This window comes from Papio anubis, chromosome X, assembly GCF_008728515.1.
Source record: "Papio anubis isolate 15944 chromosome X, Panubis1.0, whole genome shotgun sequence".
In the NCBI taxonomy this organism is placed as follows: Eukaryota; Metazoa; Chordata; class Mammalia; order Primates; family Cercopithecidae; genus Papio; species Papio anubis.
In genome coordinates this window covers 86,846,108-86,861,000 of record NC_044996.1, presented here as the reverse complement: position 1 = coordinate 86,861,000, position 14,893 = coordinate 86,846,108, and the positions used below count along the sequence as shown (strand labels likewise).

Here is a 14,893-nt window from a genome sequence, read left to right as displayed (position 1 = left end):
ATCTCACTACTGGGTATCTGCTCAGAGGAAAAAAAAGTCATTATATCAAAAACACACCTACACACATATGTTTATCACAGCACAATTCACAATTGCAAAGATATGGAATTAACCCAAGTGCCCAACAATTAATGAGTGGATGAGGAAAATGTGGTATATAAACCACCATGGAATACTACTCAGCCATAAAAAAGGAGTAAATAATGTTTTTTGAAGTAACTTGGATGGAGCTAGAGGCTGTTATTACAAGTGAAGTAACTCAGGAATGGAAAATCAAATACTGTATGTTCTCACTTGTAAGTGGGGACTAAGCTATGGGTACACAAAGGCATACAAAGTGGTATAATAGATATTGGAGACTCAGAAGGGGAAGGGTTGGAGGATGAGAAATAAAAAAAACTACATATTGGGTACAATGTACAATACTTGGGTGGCTGGTACACCAAAATCTGACTTCACCACTATACAATTCATCCACGTAACCAAAAACCACTTGTTCTCCAAAAGCTACTGAAATAAAGAAAAAGTGCCATGACATGCATGAATTCATGTAATCCTCACAACAACACTCTCCCTACTTTAAAGGTGGGGAAACTAAGGCTTTAAGAGGTGGAATATCTTCTCCATACAACTATCTCCAAACGGAGCCAGAATGAAAACCAGGTGTATAACTCCATAGTAGTTATTTGGTCATTACTCTTCTCACTTTCCAGGAGTGAACAGTGCCCAGTCTCCTTCATTCTAGAGGTGAGGGGTACCAGGAATAAGGTTATAAATGCAGTATGTCTTAAGAAAGATAGCTTACCTTTACCAAGCCAGCATTTATTTTGTGCCAGGCGCTGTTCTAAATGTTTTTGCATGTGTATCTAATATAATCTTCTCAACGAAATTATGAGGTAGGCACAATTTTTTTTAACTAAATAACTTTATTTACCTTTATCTCAAACTTTATTCCCAGCCTTCTTCATCTTAATTAGCTGCAAAGCGCAAATTGTTCATAAGCAAAAACTGAAAAGAGCTGCAGTGTCCAAGGGGCTTGGGCTTAAAAATATTAGAGAACTAGATTTTATCAGATCTATAAACAAAAATTAGTTTAAAAGCAGTCATAATATAAAATAGCAGCTGCCAGTAACTTCTTCAAGTTTTATCTTCTTCAGATATTGACTCAATTCAGTTTACCTCATTCTTGGAAGCCTCATCAAAATTTTCTACAAGATCTCGAACTTCATCATCATCATCCTCTCCAGCAGCAAGTGGTGCTTTTCCATCCACATATTGTTTAGGCAGAGCTTCAGCCAGTCTCCTTAAAGTAGTCAAACTGCACCAAGCTGGTTTAAGATGCTGGGTAGCATTTCTGTCAGCTGCTTTGTCATAGCATGGCCTGTCATGGTGAAAGTGTTCACTCCTAGAGATGCCTAAACTTTAGGGTTGTTAAAGTGGATCACTGTTCCTTGGTTTGTAAACATATTCACCTCTTCAATACCAGAGACATTGTTTACCTCGAACTTCTTTAAGGAGAAATGAAGTTTTTAATCATCTGCTGTGGCTGTTTTATGAACCACCTCCTTCTTTCTCTGAGCAGTTCCTTTCCTGTAGTTTGGTGGGTTTTCCTGGTTCGTGATTGTTTCTTTCATCTTGTCGGAGTGGATGAGGGGCCGCATAGGGGACTAGGGTTGGTGATCAGGGGTCTTGGATGGCTCAGCTGAGGTTAGGCACACACATGTAGGGGACACAAGATGAGAGCTAGAGGGGCACAGTTCTTTAGTGAGGAAAATGCAGGTAGGGCACAGAAGAGAGGTACACTCAGGCCATGTGCTGAGAAGACTCAAATGATTTTTGCCCTTTCTTCTTTCACCATTGTACATTCCAGAGAGGGAAACTCAGAAAAGCCCTTTGAGTGTTTGTGAGGTGCATACATTTGGGTATGTAAAGGCAGTGAAGCCTGACAGAATGCCTTTTGTAGACATAACAGGCACTCTGTTACTGCTTGTGGAGTGGATGAATGAGCTGATGAAGGGGTGAACCTCAGGCAACCTGTAGCCATCAAGCCTGGAGCTGGCCCTAGAGAGGACAGAGGCATTGGTAGAAAATGTTTCTTTTGGCCCAGGTAAGATGCCACTGAACCAGCCAAGCAGTAGGGTGAGGGGAACAGGCTGAAACAAGACACTTCAGAAGTCATTCGTAGAAAAATTACCTAACTCCTCTGGATATCAGTTTACACAAATGGGGCCTTTCTCCCTGCCTCCATTTCCTCCTCTCAATGTGCATGCACACACATTCATTCAGGCATTCAGTACTATTGAGCATCTGTTATGCAGCAGGCACTGTTCTAGGCACTAGATGTGTGTACAAAACAGACAAAAATTCTGTCTTCAGGGAACATATATTCTAAAAGGGAAGTTATATGCTAAGAACATGACCAAATATGTAATATGGTAGTTTTACATGCTAAGGAGAAAAAATGCAGCAGAGAAGATGGATAAGAAGTATGCATGTGGGTGGTTAAAATTTTAGGTTCCTATTTCCTGCTGCATTTCCCTCACAAGGTTGTCAGGAGGTTAATACGTGATAAAAAGCCACAGTATTTAGGAAGCTGTAAAATTCTGTTTACATATAAGGTGCAGTTATTCTTAGGGGATAATTTTTTCTAGGTCCTTATTTGCTCTTCCCGTCTCCATTAACAGTATAGTAAAGCTTCAAGAATTCTGACCGGGAGGATGGGAAACTCAGGTTCTAGGCCTGGCTCTAGCATGACAATTTTTAAAAATCCCAAATGTATAGAACTGTACAGATTCCAAAACACTTTTTCCGGAACTGGGTCTTCTGGCTGTTAATCCTTTGTTCTTTCCACTCTTTCATGAAGCAGTAAGAGCAGTGGTAAGTCATTTGCTTTCTCAGAAACAGTCTTTCTCTTCTGGAAAATGGGAATGATGAACCACCCCACCCCCACCACTACCCCTTTCCAGTCTCCTTGGGCTTTTGTGAGGTACAAATCAGATAATGGTTATGAAACAACTTTCTATGTCATAAAATACGACTGTAAGGGCTGGTTGCTAAGGTTGCTAAGATCTGAAGAGTTGGTGCTCCTGCTTAAGTGAGGGTTTTTTTTTTTTAAATTTTTAAATCCTTGTTAACTGGGTGTATGTGTGGAGAGGGGAGAGTGAGCCTTTGGAACTGGTGCTACTTCCTTTCCTTTCTGAAAAGCAGCTGAGGGGAGTGGGGGCAGCACTGAACTCTAGCATCTCCTAGAAATAGGAACAGTTACATGGAAACACTTGGCATCTCATGATGGACTGGCAACTACTGGTGTGCAGCTCATTTTGTCCACTCTGCTTTTGGGAGGTGGGAACTAGGACTCATTTCCTGAAACTTAATACACAAATGACTCATGGCCTTTAAAGACCTCCACTTGCCCCTCTGATACAATCTTATTTGGAATGCTGGGGGTGGGAAGGGGGAGCCTTGAATAGGTGAGATCTTCATTTAGTACCTCACGTTTTTCTACTGTGATAATTCTTTTTTGTTGTTTTATTTTTCTTCAACTTTTAAGTTCCAGGGTACATGTGCAGGATGTGCAAGTTTGTTACCTAGGTAAACATGTGCCATGGTGGTTTGTTGCACAGATCAACCCATCACCCAGGTATTAAGCCCAGCATCCATTAGCTATTCTCCCTGATCCTCTCTCTCACACAACACCTCCAACAAGCCCCAGTGTATGTTGTTTCCCCACCATGTGTTCTCATCATTCAGCTCCCACTTATAAGGAAGAACATGCAGTGTTTGGTTTTCTGCTCCTGTGTTAGTTTGCTGAGGATAATGGCTTCCAGCTCCATCCATGTCCCTGTAAAGTACATGATCCCATTCCTTCTTATTACTGCATAGTATTCCATGGTGTATATGTACTACATTTTCTTTATCCGGCCTATCATTGATGAGCATTTCGGTTGATTCCATGTCTTTGCGATTGTGAATAGTGCTGCAATGAACATACACATGCGTATATCTTTATAAGAGAATGATTTATATTCCTTTGGGTATATACCCAGTAATGGTATTGCTGCATTAAGTGGTATTTCTGCATCTATATCTTTGAGGAATTGCCACACTGTCTTCCACACTTGTTGATCTAATTTACATTCCCACCAACAGTGTAAAAGCATTCCTTTTTCTCCACATCCTTGCCACCATGTTGTTTCTTGACTTTTTAATAATTGCCAGTCAGAATGGCAGTGAGATGATATCTCATTGTGGTTTTGATTTGCATTTCTGTAATGATCAGCATTGTTGAACTTTTTAAATGTTTGTTGGTCTCATGAGTGTCTTCTTTTGAGAAGTGTCTGTTCATGTCCTTTGCCCACTTTTTAATGAGGTTGTTAGTTTTTTCCTTGTAAATTTGTTTAAGTTCCTTGTCGACTCTGGATATTAGACCTTTGTCAGATGGATAGATTGCAAAAATGTTCACCCATTCTGTAAGTTGAACTATGGCAATTCTTGATATACTAATCGAGTTTTCATTCCACAGAGTACTTTCAAATCCATGATCTCATCATCTCTTTGGCAGGCATTATGTCTATCTATAGATGAGGAAACTGAGGCTCAGAGAGTTTATGATTTGCCTAAAGCTAGGCACATATAATCACACCCTCAAATAATAGTATTTATTATCATTTATTGAGCATTACTATGTGTTGGACATTGTTGTAAGTACTTTACAGTTATTCACTCATTAAACCCTCATGAACACCTACCCCTGTTTTGCAAATGAGGAAACTAGGTGACTGAGAGTCAGGGGTTTGCTCAAAATGAGGGGCAGCATGAGTATCATGACATTCTACCATTCTCCCTGATTTAAAGATGAGTAAAGTGAGGCTCAATGACATTAAATAAGTTGTTCAAGTTCTCACAACTGGCAATTGAAAGAACTAAGGTTGGATCTCAGTAGGCTGATTCTAGAGCCTATATTCTTAGCCATAAGGCTATACACTACTTCTAACTCTTAGGATCTTCCTAGCTTTATAAACTGAAGCACGGGGTGGGGGGAGGGCACGGGGAGAGAGAGAGAGAGAGAGGACTTATTAAGATCACATAATGGATTTATCATTTTTAAATTTAATATATGAATAGCTAATATATTTATATGGTAAAAAAATCAAACGATAAAAATGTATGCAATCTATCTCTCTATCTACCCATCAGAGATCACAAACTTAATGGCTTTCTATGTATCCTTCTAGAGTTTCTTTATGCAGATATAAGCAAATCCAAATATATTTTATTTCCCCTCTTCTTTACCTAAAAGATCACACATCACAATACTAAATTTGACCCTTTAACAACGCGGAGATTAGGGGCACTGAATCCCACCCTCCATGCAGTTGAAAATCAACGTGTAACTTTTCACTCCCTAAAAACTTAACTACTAATAGCCTCCTCTTGACTGGAAGTCTTATCTATAACAAACACAGTTGATTGACACATATTCTGTATATGTTTTATATACTGTATTATTACAATAAAGTAGCTAGAGAAAAGAAAATATTATTAATAAAATCCTAAGAAAGTGAAAATATATTTACTATTCATTATGTGGAAGTAGATCACCATAAAGGTCTTCATTCTCAGTGTTTTTACATTGAGTGGGCTTAAGAGGAGAAGGAAGAGGAGGGGTTGCTCATGCTGTCTCAGGGATAGCAGAGGCAGAAGAAGTTAAGGAGGTGGAATGGGAGGCAGGAGAGGCAGGCACACTTTGTATTAACTTTTATTGAAAAAAGTCCCGGTATAAGTGGACCTGTGCAATTCAAACCTGTGTTGTTCAAGGGTAAACTGTATTCTGCATCTTGCTTTTTCAACATTGTATATCTTCAAAATCTCTCCCTATCAGTCCACAGAGAGCTTCAGCAGTCTTAGGTAGGCCCTCATGAATTTCTACAGTCCCCCATCTATTTATGTGTCCTGCACACTTCTCTTCTTTACCAATCTTTGGGGATGTCCAGCCCTTTCTTAACATTTTCCTAGGAGTTTAATTGCTAGACTATCTTGGCCTTCTACAGAAAATACAGTCCCTCAAAGTGAATTCCTTAGTCTCCCTCCGACACATAATCTAGCCTCTTACAAAATCCCCAGCTATACTCACCCCCTCTCATGTTTTGCAATTTCAACATATTACCATATCCTGACTACCTACCTGCCCACCTACCTGCTTATCTATGTGATTCTTGTTGAGTAGCTCTTATAAGCAAAGCTCCATGCTTAATTTGATGATGGGTGATTAGGGGCATTGGTCCCTAATGGTTTGCAGTTCAAATAAAAATTGTAAACAAATACACCTGGACACGGAGGTCAGAGGGGTTTAGCTGACTGAATGAGTTATGAGGCTCAGGAGTTGAATTATCCAGGAGATTAGGCTCTACAACTAAACACTGGGTTCTGATACTGAGAGAAATGTTCACTCCCCACCACAGTCTTGAACTGATGCATGATTGACTTTAGCTGCCCCAGAAAGATCCTGAGCTTGACAGGAAACCATTGTACTTCCTCTAAAGGGGCTTTTAGACCTTTGCTGCTCTTTTCCAACCAGTTCTCTCTCTACCCTAAGTAGAGCCAGATGGTCTGGCCTACTAGTTTGCTTGAAATAGAACTGAAAGAGGCCTAAAATAAATATGAAATAGGCCCAAAATAGATTCATGCGAAGGAACAGAAGGAAACTGCTGTTTCCTGGGTATTTACTCAGGTATTTATTCAGTCATTAGCCACAGGAGGGTGGTATAGGCAGTTTTTCTTGAGGGAAAGGCTTCTGGGTGGTGGTGTAGGGTGGCAACTATGTCATCAGAGAACAGAAAACCAAAGAGATCTTGAAATTCTCAACCTGTAATCTTTATAGTACCTTTTAGAGGAGTACTTACTAATGAAGGCCCTTGGAGGTGGGAGAAGGGTGAAGACTGGCATTCGCAGGCTGCAGCAGAGAATACTTTCCATAACAAGACTTCCTTTACATTTTACACTGTGAGTCCTCAGGGCTATGCCTTGCTCTTCACTCACTTATTCATTCATTAATTTAGTTATTCAGTCATTAAAAATATATTTATTGAGTGCTAAGCACTATTTTAGGTGCTGAGGATACAGATATGAACAAAGCAATCTGCTTTCATGGAGCTTACATTTTATAAAGGGAGACAATAAATCAATAGACAATAACAATATATAATATTTTAGGTAGTGATAAGGGCCATGAGAGAAAAGCAGCATAAGGGGGTAGAGAGTGATGTGGTGTAATCTTAGAGAGGGTTGTGAGGGAAATATTCTTTGAGGAGGTGAAAGAGCTAAACAAATTTTAAAAATTAAAAAGCCTTTGGGCAGAGTCAAATTGTTAATCCTATGTTTGATTTTCCCCCTAAAATTCTACCCTCCACCACACAATTTTATGCAACCCAATTATTCAACTTAAGCTAATCACCCATGGTCATTTGTACAGGTTACCATCTGAAACCAAGTGTATTCCTGCTACACCTTTGGCAAGGCTGTTGAAGACTTAAAACTACCAATGCTTTTTAAAATCTACCACTAAAAATAAGTCAGCCGTTTGAGCTTTTGGAAAGATAAGAGACTTGTTTGAGGTCACACAGCTACCAAGAAGCAGAGACTGGACTTACATATGAGTTTTAACTTCTTATCCACTGCTCTTCTCAATTCGCACGAACTTTCCAAGGCATTGTGGGGACACATCAGCACGCCTGAGCATAAGTCATTTTATGTAAATGTGAGGACAGGTAATTTTTCCTAAGGGTGCATTAACAGGATGACCAGTGTTCAAAATAAGGGAGGTGATAGTCCCTATCTACTGCTCATTGTCATTCCCACCTGGATATGTGTTCTGAGTGATTAGATACACTGAAGAGCAATGAGCCTGGGGAGGGGATTGCAAACCATGTCACAAATGGAAGAGCTTAAAGAAATGGTAATATATCTCTTTATGGAAAACATGTGTGTGTGTATGTATGTGTGCATGCACGTGCATGCAGAGAGGTTGCTTAGGAGAAATTAGGGTTTGAACCCACAATATATGTCTTCTGCTTTCTATTGCTTAGAAGGACTCAGTATTTTTTTTTTTTCCCGTGGCCCAGAGGGTAGCACTCTAACAAATGGGCAGAAGTCATAAAAGAGTGAATTTCAGGTAAAAATGAATAATGGCCTTGGATACTTCAGAATGAGTTTCCTATTACTGAAAAGACTCCAGCAGCTGCTTGACAAAACTTACAAGAGATAATTGAAGAAAAGGGTGGCTTTGGAAAGGGATCTCAATTCAAATCCTGCTACTGCTTCATCAAACTTGTATGGTTATGGGCAAATGATGTAAGCACTCTCAGGTATAGTTTTAAAATTTTAAAATAATAACAATTTCTTCTTCTTAAACTTCTAGGGATAATTAAGTAAAATAATATGTTAAAAGACCTAGCACCATGTGGGCCCAAAGTAGGTGTTTCCTTCTCCTCCTCTCCCTCACATTTCATATACTGTAGAGAGGATACCTACACAGGGAGGTTGGGAGGAGATGATCTTTTTCCCTTTTGAACATAAAATTATTTATTTTTTCTGTAATCATCAACAACTTTATTCATTACGTGATTGTGCTTGGGATACTTACTGTATGACATTGAAATTATGTGCATCATTGATTAGCTCTCCCACTAAACTGTAAAATCCCTGAGATCCACTCTGTATCCCTTAGCTGTCAGAATAAGGGCTTATTGAATTGAACTGATTTTGGAGGAGTAGTGATTTCTGTGCTGAATAATTGAACTAAACAGGAGTTTTTGTCCTTAGGGGGCAGCCTGTCTTAAATAGAGATGATATCCATGAACATGCAAGAGCATCTAGTCGTATCAGTAGCTAAGACAATAAACAGACAGGATTCAATATCTGTAGACTGTAGCAAGCATGAGGGACTATAAGAAGATAGGGTAGGGGTTGTATGGGAAATAAGTGAGCACCAGTGGGGATCGGGACAAAAAAATGGAACTTTGCCTGGGAGTGCTTCCTGGCAGAAGTGGGTCTTTGGGAACTATTCAAAACATGAGAAGCAAAGGACAACTAGGAATTGTGTTTTTTTTCCCCGATAGAAGGAAAAGATTTGAGAACTAGGGATCTTGGGTTTGGGAGGTAGGCCACTGGGGCCCAGATCAGGACACTGAAACACTTTATTCCTGTGACCTAGAAGACATCATGTCAGATGTTATTGAAAGATGGGACATGTGTCACCTATTGACCTTTATATAGAATAGTGTTTAATAGCAGACTCTAGAGCTAGACAATTTGAGTTTACATCTGTGCTCCATATCTTACTAGCCATATGACCTTAGGCAAATTATTTAACTTCATTCTGCCTCAGTTTCCTCATCTACAAAATAAGGACAATAATAGTACCTACCTCATAGAGTTGTTGTGAGGATTAAAAGAGTTTATGTATGTACAGGACTTCAAACAGTGCCTGGCACAGAGTAAGCAGTTTGTAAGTGTTAACTATCATTATCATAATCTGTTGAACTGCCTTTCAGACCCGAGAACTAGTGTGAATTTGAGGGCATTATTATTCCAGACCCTCTCATGCAGTGATTAGCTCCTCAGCCCTGGCTGTGGTAAAAGTAGTGACAACATCTGGCTCAAAGAGATAGAATAACTTTCTGCCATCTGAGATTGTCCCAAAGATGAACGGGCTGTCTTGGGAGGGAGCAACTGCCCCATTATTGTAGGTGTTGGAGCGAGACTGGATAACTACTTAGCGAGGATGTTGCAGAAGGGATGGCAGGATGGAACCGGAGTTGTGCTAGACCAAGATATTATCTAATTCCTTGAGACTTGTCAGCAAGAAGGGATATATCTGGGAGGGGGTATTGCTACTCCAAATGTAGAGGACTCGTCTATTAAAAAAAAATTGTGAACAAAGTTGAATGTTCATATAACTCAGAAAGCTACCCACACATGGACAGGGCTGGTATCAAATGCCATGTTCCAGGGTCTGAAATCTCCCAAAAGTACTTTTGAGACTTAAGATACAAGGGCTTTGGTTCCCACTCTGCCAGCAATTAGCTGTGTAATCTTGGACAAGTTGCATCCCTTCTCTGTGAACCTGGAATATAAGGGCTTAGATTTTTCTCTGTGGTTCCATCAGGTCTTGCCTTCTGTGGTTGGAAGATATGAGTCTTTGAGTGGAGACCAGTGGATGAAGGAGACATTCATGCATCCAACAGATGTTTGTTATGAAGCACCTAAGTGTACAGTACTGTGCTGGGCACAAAGGGAGAAAGCAGTGAACAAGACAGTCATGGTCTCTGCCCTCCTAGCTTCACAGTCCAGTAAAGGATACAGACAAGAAAAAAATACAATACAGTTTAATAAATGTTTCAAGAGGGTTAAACATAGGATCCTATGGGAGAGGACTATCACTCAGAATATTTTTGAGGAAGACAACATTAGAGAAAGCCTTCTGGAGGTGGTGGCACCTCAGCTGAGCTTTGATATGGGGAGCTGGAGAAATAAAGCAGCAGTTTATATAGGTCCTGAGGCAAGAGAATCTCATGAGTTATGAGAACTACCATAGGTTCTATGTAGCTAGAGAATAGAGAATGAGAGGGCACTGGTAAGAGCTGAGGATACAGAGGCCAAAGGACATCAGATTGGCAGGACATTTTATGCCACACTACAGAATTTGCCTTAAATGCGCAGAGGAGCTATTGAAGGCCTTTGAACAGAGGCGTTATATAAGTCAGATTTCAGCTGCAAAAATAAACCACTGTAGTTCTTTTCAGCAGAAGGGGTTTTAATATAGAAAATAAAGTGCTTACAAAATTGGTGGGAGGGCTGGAGGGGCAAGCTTTAGGCTATGCCTCCAAGAACAATGTCAGGGTAGCTGCTCTCTCTCTCTGACAAGCAGGAAGATGAGGCGTCAGGGGCTCTAGGAGCATGCTGCCTTGTCTGCAATTTAGGAATGAGGAAGCTGCCACAGCCCTAACCATCTGTTGGCTAGAGTATCACTATGCCTACCAGATCCTCAGTAACAAAAAAAAAAAAGTCCCATTCTCTGGCTCTCGGAATGCACAAAGCCAGTGGCTAGACACTGGAACCTATGGTAACACACACAAAAATCCCCAACACTTTCACCATTGTGCTTTCCAACAGAAGCAACAGAGACATGACTTATGCCTTACCAACCACCTCCTTCTAAATATTGTGCATGTGCATATGATTGGCATTACTATGTCATATCCAGAACGCTGGCTGCAAAGGAATCTTGGAAATGCCAGTTTATTGTTGTTGCAGTTTTTTGGTTTTTAGCTTTTCAGCAATATAGGAAGGCAGGCTAGAAGGAGTGGATCCTTAAAAACCAATCCAGAGTATCTACCACAAGATTGAGAAGAGCAAAACTGCTTTTGAGGAAAGAATTGGGGCGGAAGAGTAGAGGCTTAATTGGGGAGGGAGAGCAGCACAAGAGAACAGGTAATGAATTATGATGGATCAGAGATGATGAGGAACTGATTAAAAGTAGTGACAGCAGAGAGAGAGAGAAAGGGACAAATGAGAGAGATTAAGGAGGAAGAGAATCAACAGGACTAAAAGACTAGTTGGCCATCAGTGAGGTGAGGGAGGGGAAAAACTTGTAGATATTTTCTTGGTTTCTGGCTAGTTCAGTGTGTGACTGCCATTCCCAAGAGACAAAAGACTCAGGGGAAGAAGGAAATCGGCAAGAGTGGGAGGAGATGACTTCAATTTGGGACTTTTTAAGTTTGATATGCTTGTGAGATATTAAGGAGGAGATATCCAGAAAGCAGTAGGACCTTCATTTTTGGGGTCCAGGAGAGCTACCTTGGAGTCATCAGCAGCTCTCTGCTTATGTGCAAGCAAGGTCCTATGTCTGTTTTGTTTCCCAGTGGTGTTGTAATTTTGTTGAAAGGAGGTGCATCAATGTGCAATGTAGATGGTAGTTCAAGCCTTAGAAGTAGATGAGCCCATTTAGTGCAAATGCAGAATGAAAAGAAAAGGGGACTGTGATCAGAAGAGCTCTGAGAAATCATGGCATTAATGACTGGATGAAGAAGAACCCATGCAGGAAGTGAAGACAGCATAAACATACAGGTCACGTGGATGGTGTTCCCAAGGAAAAGGAGCATTTCAGGATTGAGGAAGGCATCAGTGGAGTCAAATGCGAGAAAAGTTAGGAAAGGTAAAGATTGAAACTTGGCCATGAGATTTAGTAACACTTTTTTTTTTTTTCTATTCACAAGAGGATTCAGTTTTCTATAGGATAATGAGGGTAAAGCCAGGATGCAGTGGGTTGAGGGATCAAAAGATAGTGAGGAAATAGAGACAGGATAAGACTGAGCTTTCAAAGACGAGTAGACAGATTGTAGTGGCTTATATTATGGTACTGTCCTGATCACCAGTATCTGTCTCAACATAATCTAGAAGAGTAGTTTTCAAACTGTTTTGAGTATTACTTGCTATAAGAAATACATTTCACATCACAGGCCAGTACATTTATATTTGTATATAACTGAAACGAAAGCATCATGAAACAGTATTTACCCTAACTATATGAATATTTTCTATAAATGGAATAATACAAAAGCCTTTTGCTCACCTCTTTCACTTAGCATGTTTTCAAAGCTCATCTATGTTGTAGCATGTATCAGTATTTCATTTCCTTTTTATGGTTAAATAATACTTCATTGTATGGCTATACCACATTTTGTTTACCCATTCATCAGTTGTTGGACATTTGAATTGTTTCCATCTTCTGGCTGTCGTGAATAATGCTGTTATTAGCATTCATGTATAAGTTTTTGTGTGGACGTGTTTTCATTTTTCTTAGGTATATATCTACTGTTCAGTCATATAATCCTCTAATATAAGAGCAAAAAGGCTCTGAGAGATCTCCTGTGTAAGGGAGTCCTTGGTTTGAAGGCCCAGGGAACCACTGAAATTGTTTTTTTCTGAGGTGAGGGTTCTGAGGTTTAACTGAATTCTCAGATAAGTCTAAGTCCTCATTGACAACAGGGAGACAGAAGACAGACCCCTGAGAGGAAAAGGGAATTGCCCAAAAGTCATACAGCAAGCTTGAGGTAAGGCTGAGAGTAAATTTGAAACCTTCTGGTCTCCACTCCATGGCTTATCCCCGCTTAGCTCCAGATACCAGGTCACAGAGCAGGGTAATGATTACAAGCAGATTGCAAGTTCTATAGAGGATTTTCCATGGCAAATGTTTAACCCTATGCTGGCTTCCCTTCATAGTACCCAGAATGCTGGAAAAGTGCAAGCTAACTGTCCTAGTCTGAAGAAACAATAATTAAGACAGGAAATCTGACCAGGTAAGGGCAGTGGTATCAGGGAAAGCCAAATAGAATTGGATTTTGGAAATTCTGTCGTGTGTCCCTGTGATTATGTCCACAACACTGGTTTGTTGGCTTTTTATAGCTAATTGTGAGTTGCCTGTAAATTCTTAGGCAGTGGCCAAAGGCACCTTTGCTTCCTCCTTGGCACAGGCTCAAAGTGGCTGCTAGGTACATGCCTTCTCCACAGCTACCTATCCTTTTCCCCCCCATTCCTTCTTTTTTTTTTTTTTTTCCCATCCTTTTTTCTGCCTTTCCCCACAATTCTCTTTCTTCATTATCTTCCCTCTCTTCTCCTTCCTCCTCGTGTTTTCTTCTTTTTCTCCCTCTTCACGTGATCTCCTTCCTTTGCATCCTATTGGGTCCCTTCCCTCCCTCTTTCCCAGTTCTTTTCCTCCCCCATCTCCTTATATACCCCCTCTATCCGCCCCCAAGAAACTCCCCACCCCCAAACCAAAATTGGTGCCTGGTGACTCTCGCCGATCTGGAGAGAGCGAGCTTGCTTGGGAGCCTTGAGCCCTCTGATTGGCGGTCGCGGCTAGCACGCCAGCGCAAGTCCCGCCCCTGGGCAGCGAACGTGCCACTGCGGCACCTGTTATTGGTCGGCGGGTATGTCAGTGGCTCTGGCCGCGCCTCACGCAAGCGCCCGCAGTCGCTCGGTGAATAAAAAGGCAGCCTACGGGCTGAGCGGGGGATGGGGAGAGAAGAGGGATAGGGCCAGCAAGGCAGGGATCGAAGGAGTGTCTGGCAGCCGGGAGCCCAGCGAAGAGAGCGAGCAAGCTTAGGAAAGCGAGCGAACTAAAGGGAGTAGGGGAGACTGAGACTGACCGGTAGCCAGGCAGGCGGACGGACGCACGCCCGGACAGACTGAGCAGGCGCCGGAGAACCACTCACAGGTTCCCCCCGCCTTTCCCTTTGAAAGCTAGGATTTTGCCTTTCCCGTGGCGCCCGAGAGAGAATGCTGGACTCTGCCGACTTCAGCGCAAGCTAAGATTTCTCAGCTAGGGACGAAAGATCAGCCCAATCCTGAGAAGGGGGAAACCAAGCACCCCATCCCCATCCCCCTCCCCTCCCCCCGACTAAACTCGGGCGCCAAACCCAGCCCTTCCCTAACCATCCTACTTCCTCCTCTCCTTTCTAGCATGGTGGCTGTATGGACAGTCTGACAGAACAGAGACTGACATCTCCCAATCTGCCGGCCCCCCACCTGGAACACTACAGTGTTCTGCATTGCACCATGACCCTGGATGTGCAAACTGTAGTCGTTTTTGCCGTGATTGTAGTCCTCCTGCTTGTCAATGTCATACTCATGTTTTTCCTGGGAACGCGCTGAATGGAGTCCAGCCACCTGAGCTGTCGCGAACTCTCGCTTTGATTTCATCCCGAGAGCCACCGAGAAAAAAAAAATCACAGACAGACAGGGAAAGAGAGAGAAAGAACAAGCTTTCTTACTCAGGGGGGAAAACGTTTTGAGCTTCAACATGGCCTCGCTGTGATATGTATGACGTTGGTAT

At 41.5% G+C, this 14,893-nt stretch overlaps 1 protein-coding gene across 12 annotated transcripts in view; it reads left to right on the top strand.

The window, feature by feature from the left end:
- ARHGEF9 (Cdc42 guanine nucleotide exchange factor 9) overlaps window positions 1-14,893 on the top strand; it is a 156,008-nt gene that overhangs the window by 18,570 nt on the left and 122,545 nt on the right. For 3 of the 12 annotated variants that reach the window (XM_003918948.4, XM_031660724.1, XM_009199281.3), the window contains exon 1: window positions 14,046-14,878. The exons of 2 other annotated variants lie outside the window; for them this stretch is intronic. Coding sequence is in view for 5 of the 10 variants with exons in the window: in XM_009199286.3 (XP_009197550.1) it covers window positions 14,877-14,885 (9 nt within the window). In the remaining 5 variants the exon portion in view is untranslated. Of the gene's footprint in view, window positions 1-14,045; window positions 14,890-14,893 lie in introns of those variants that run through there. 7 more of the 12 variants (XM_009199284.3, XM_031660723.1, XM_003918947.4 and 4 more) reach the window with 4 other exon arrangements.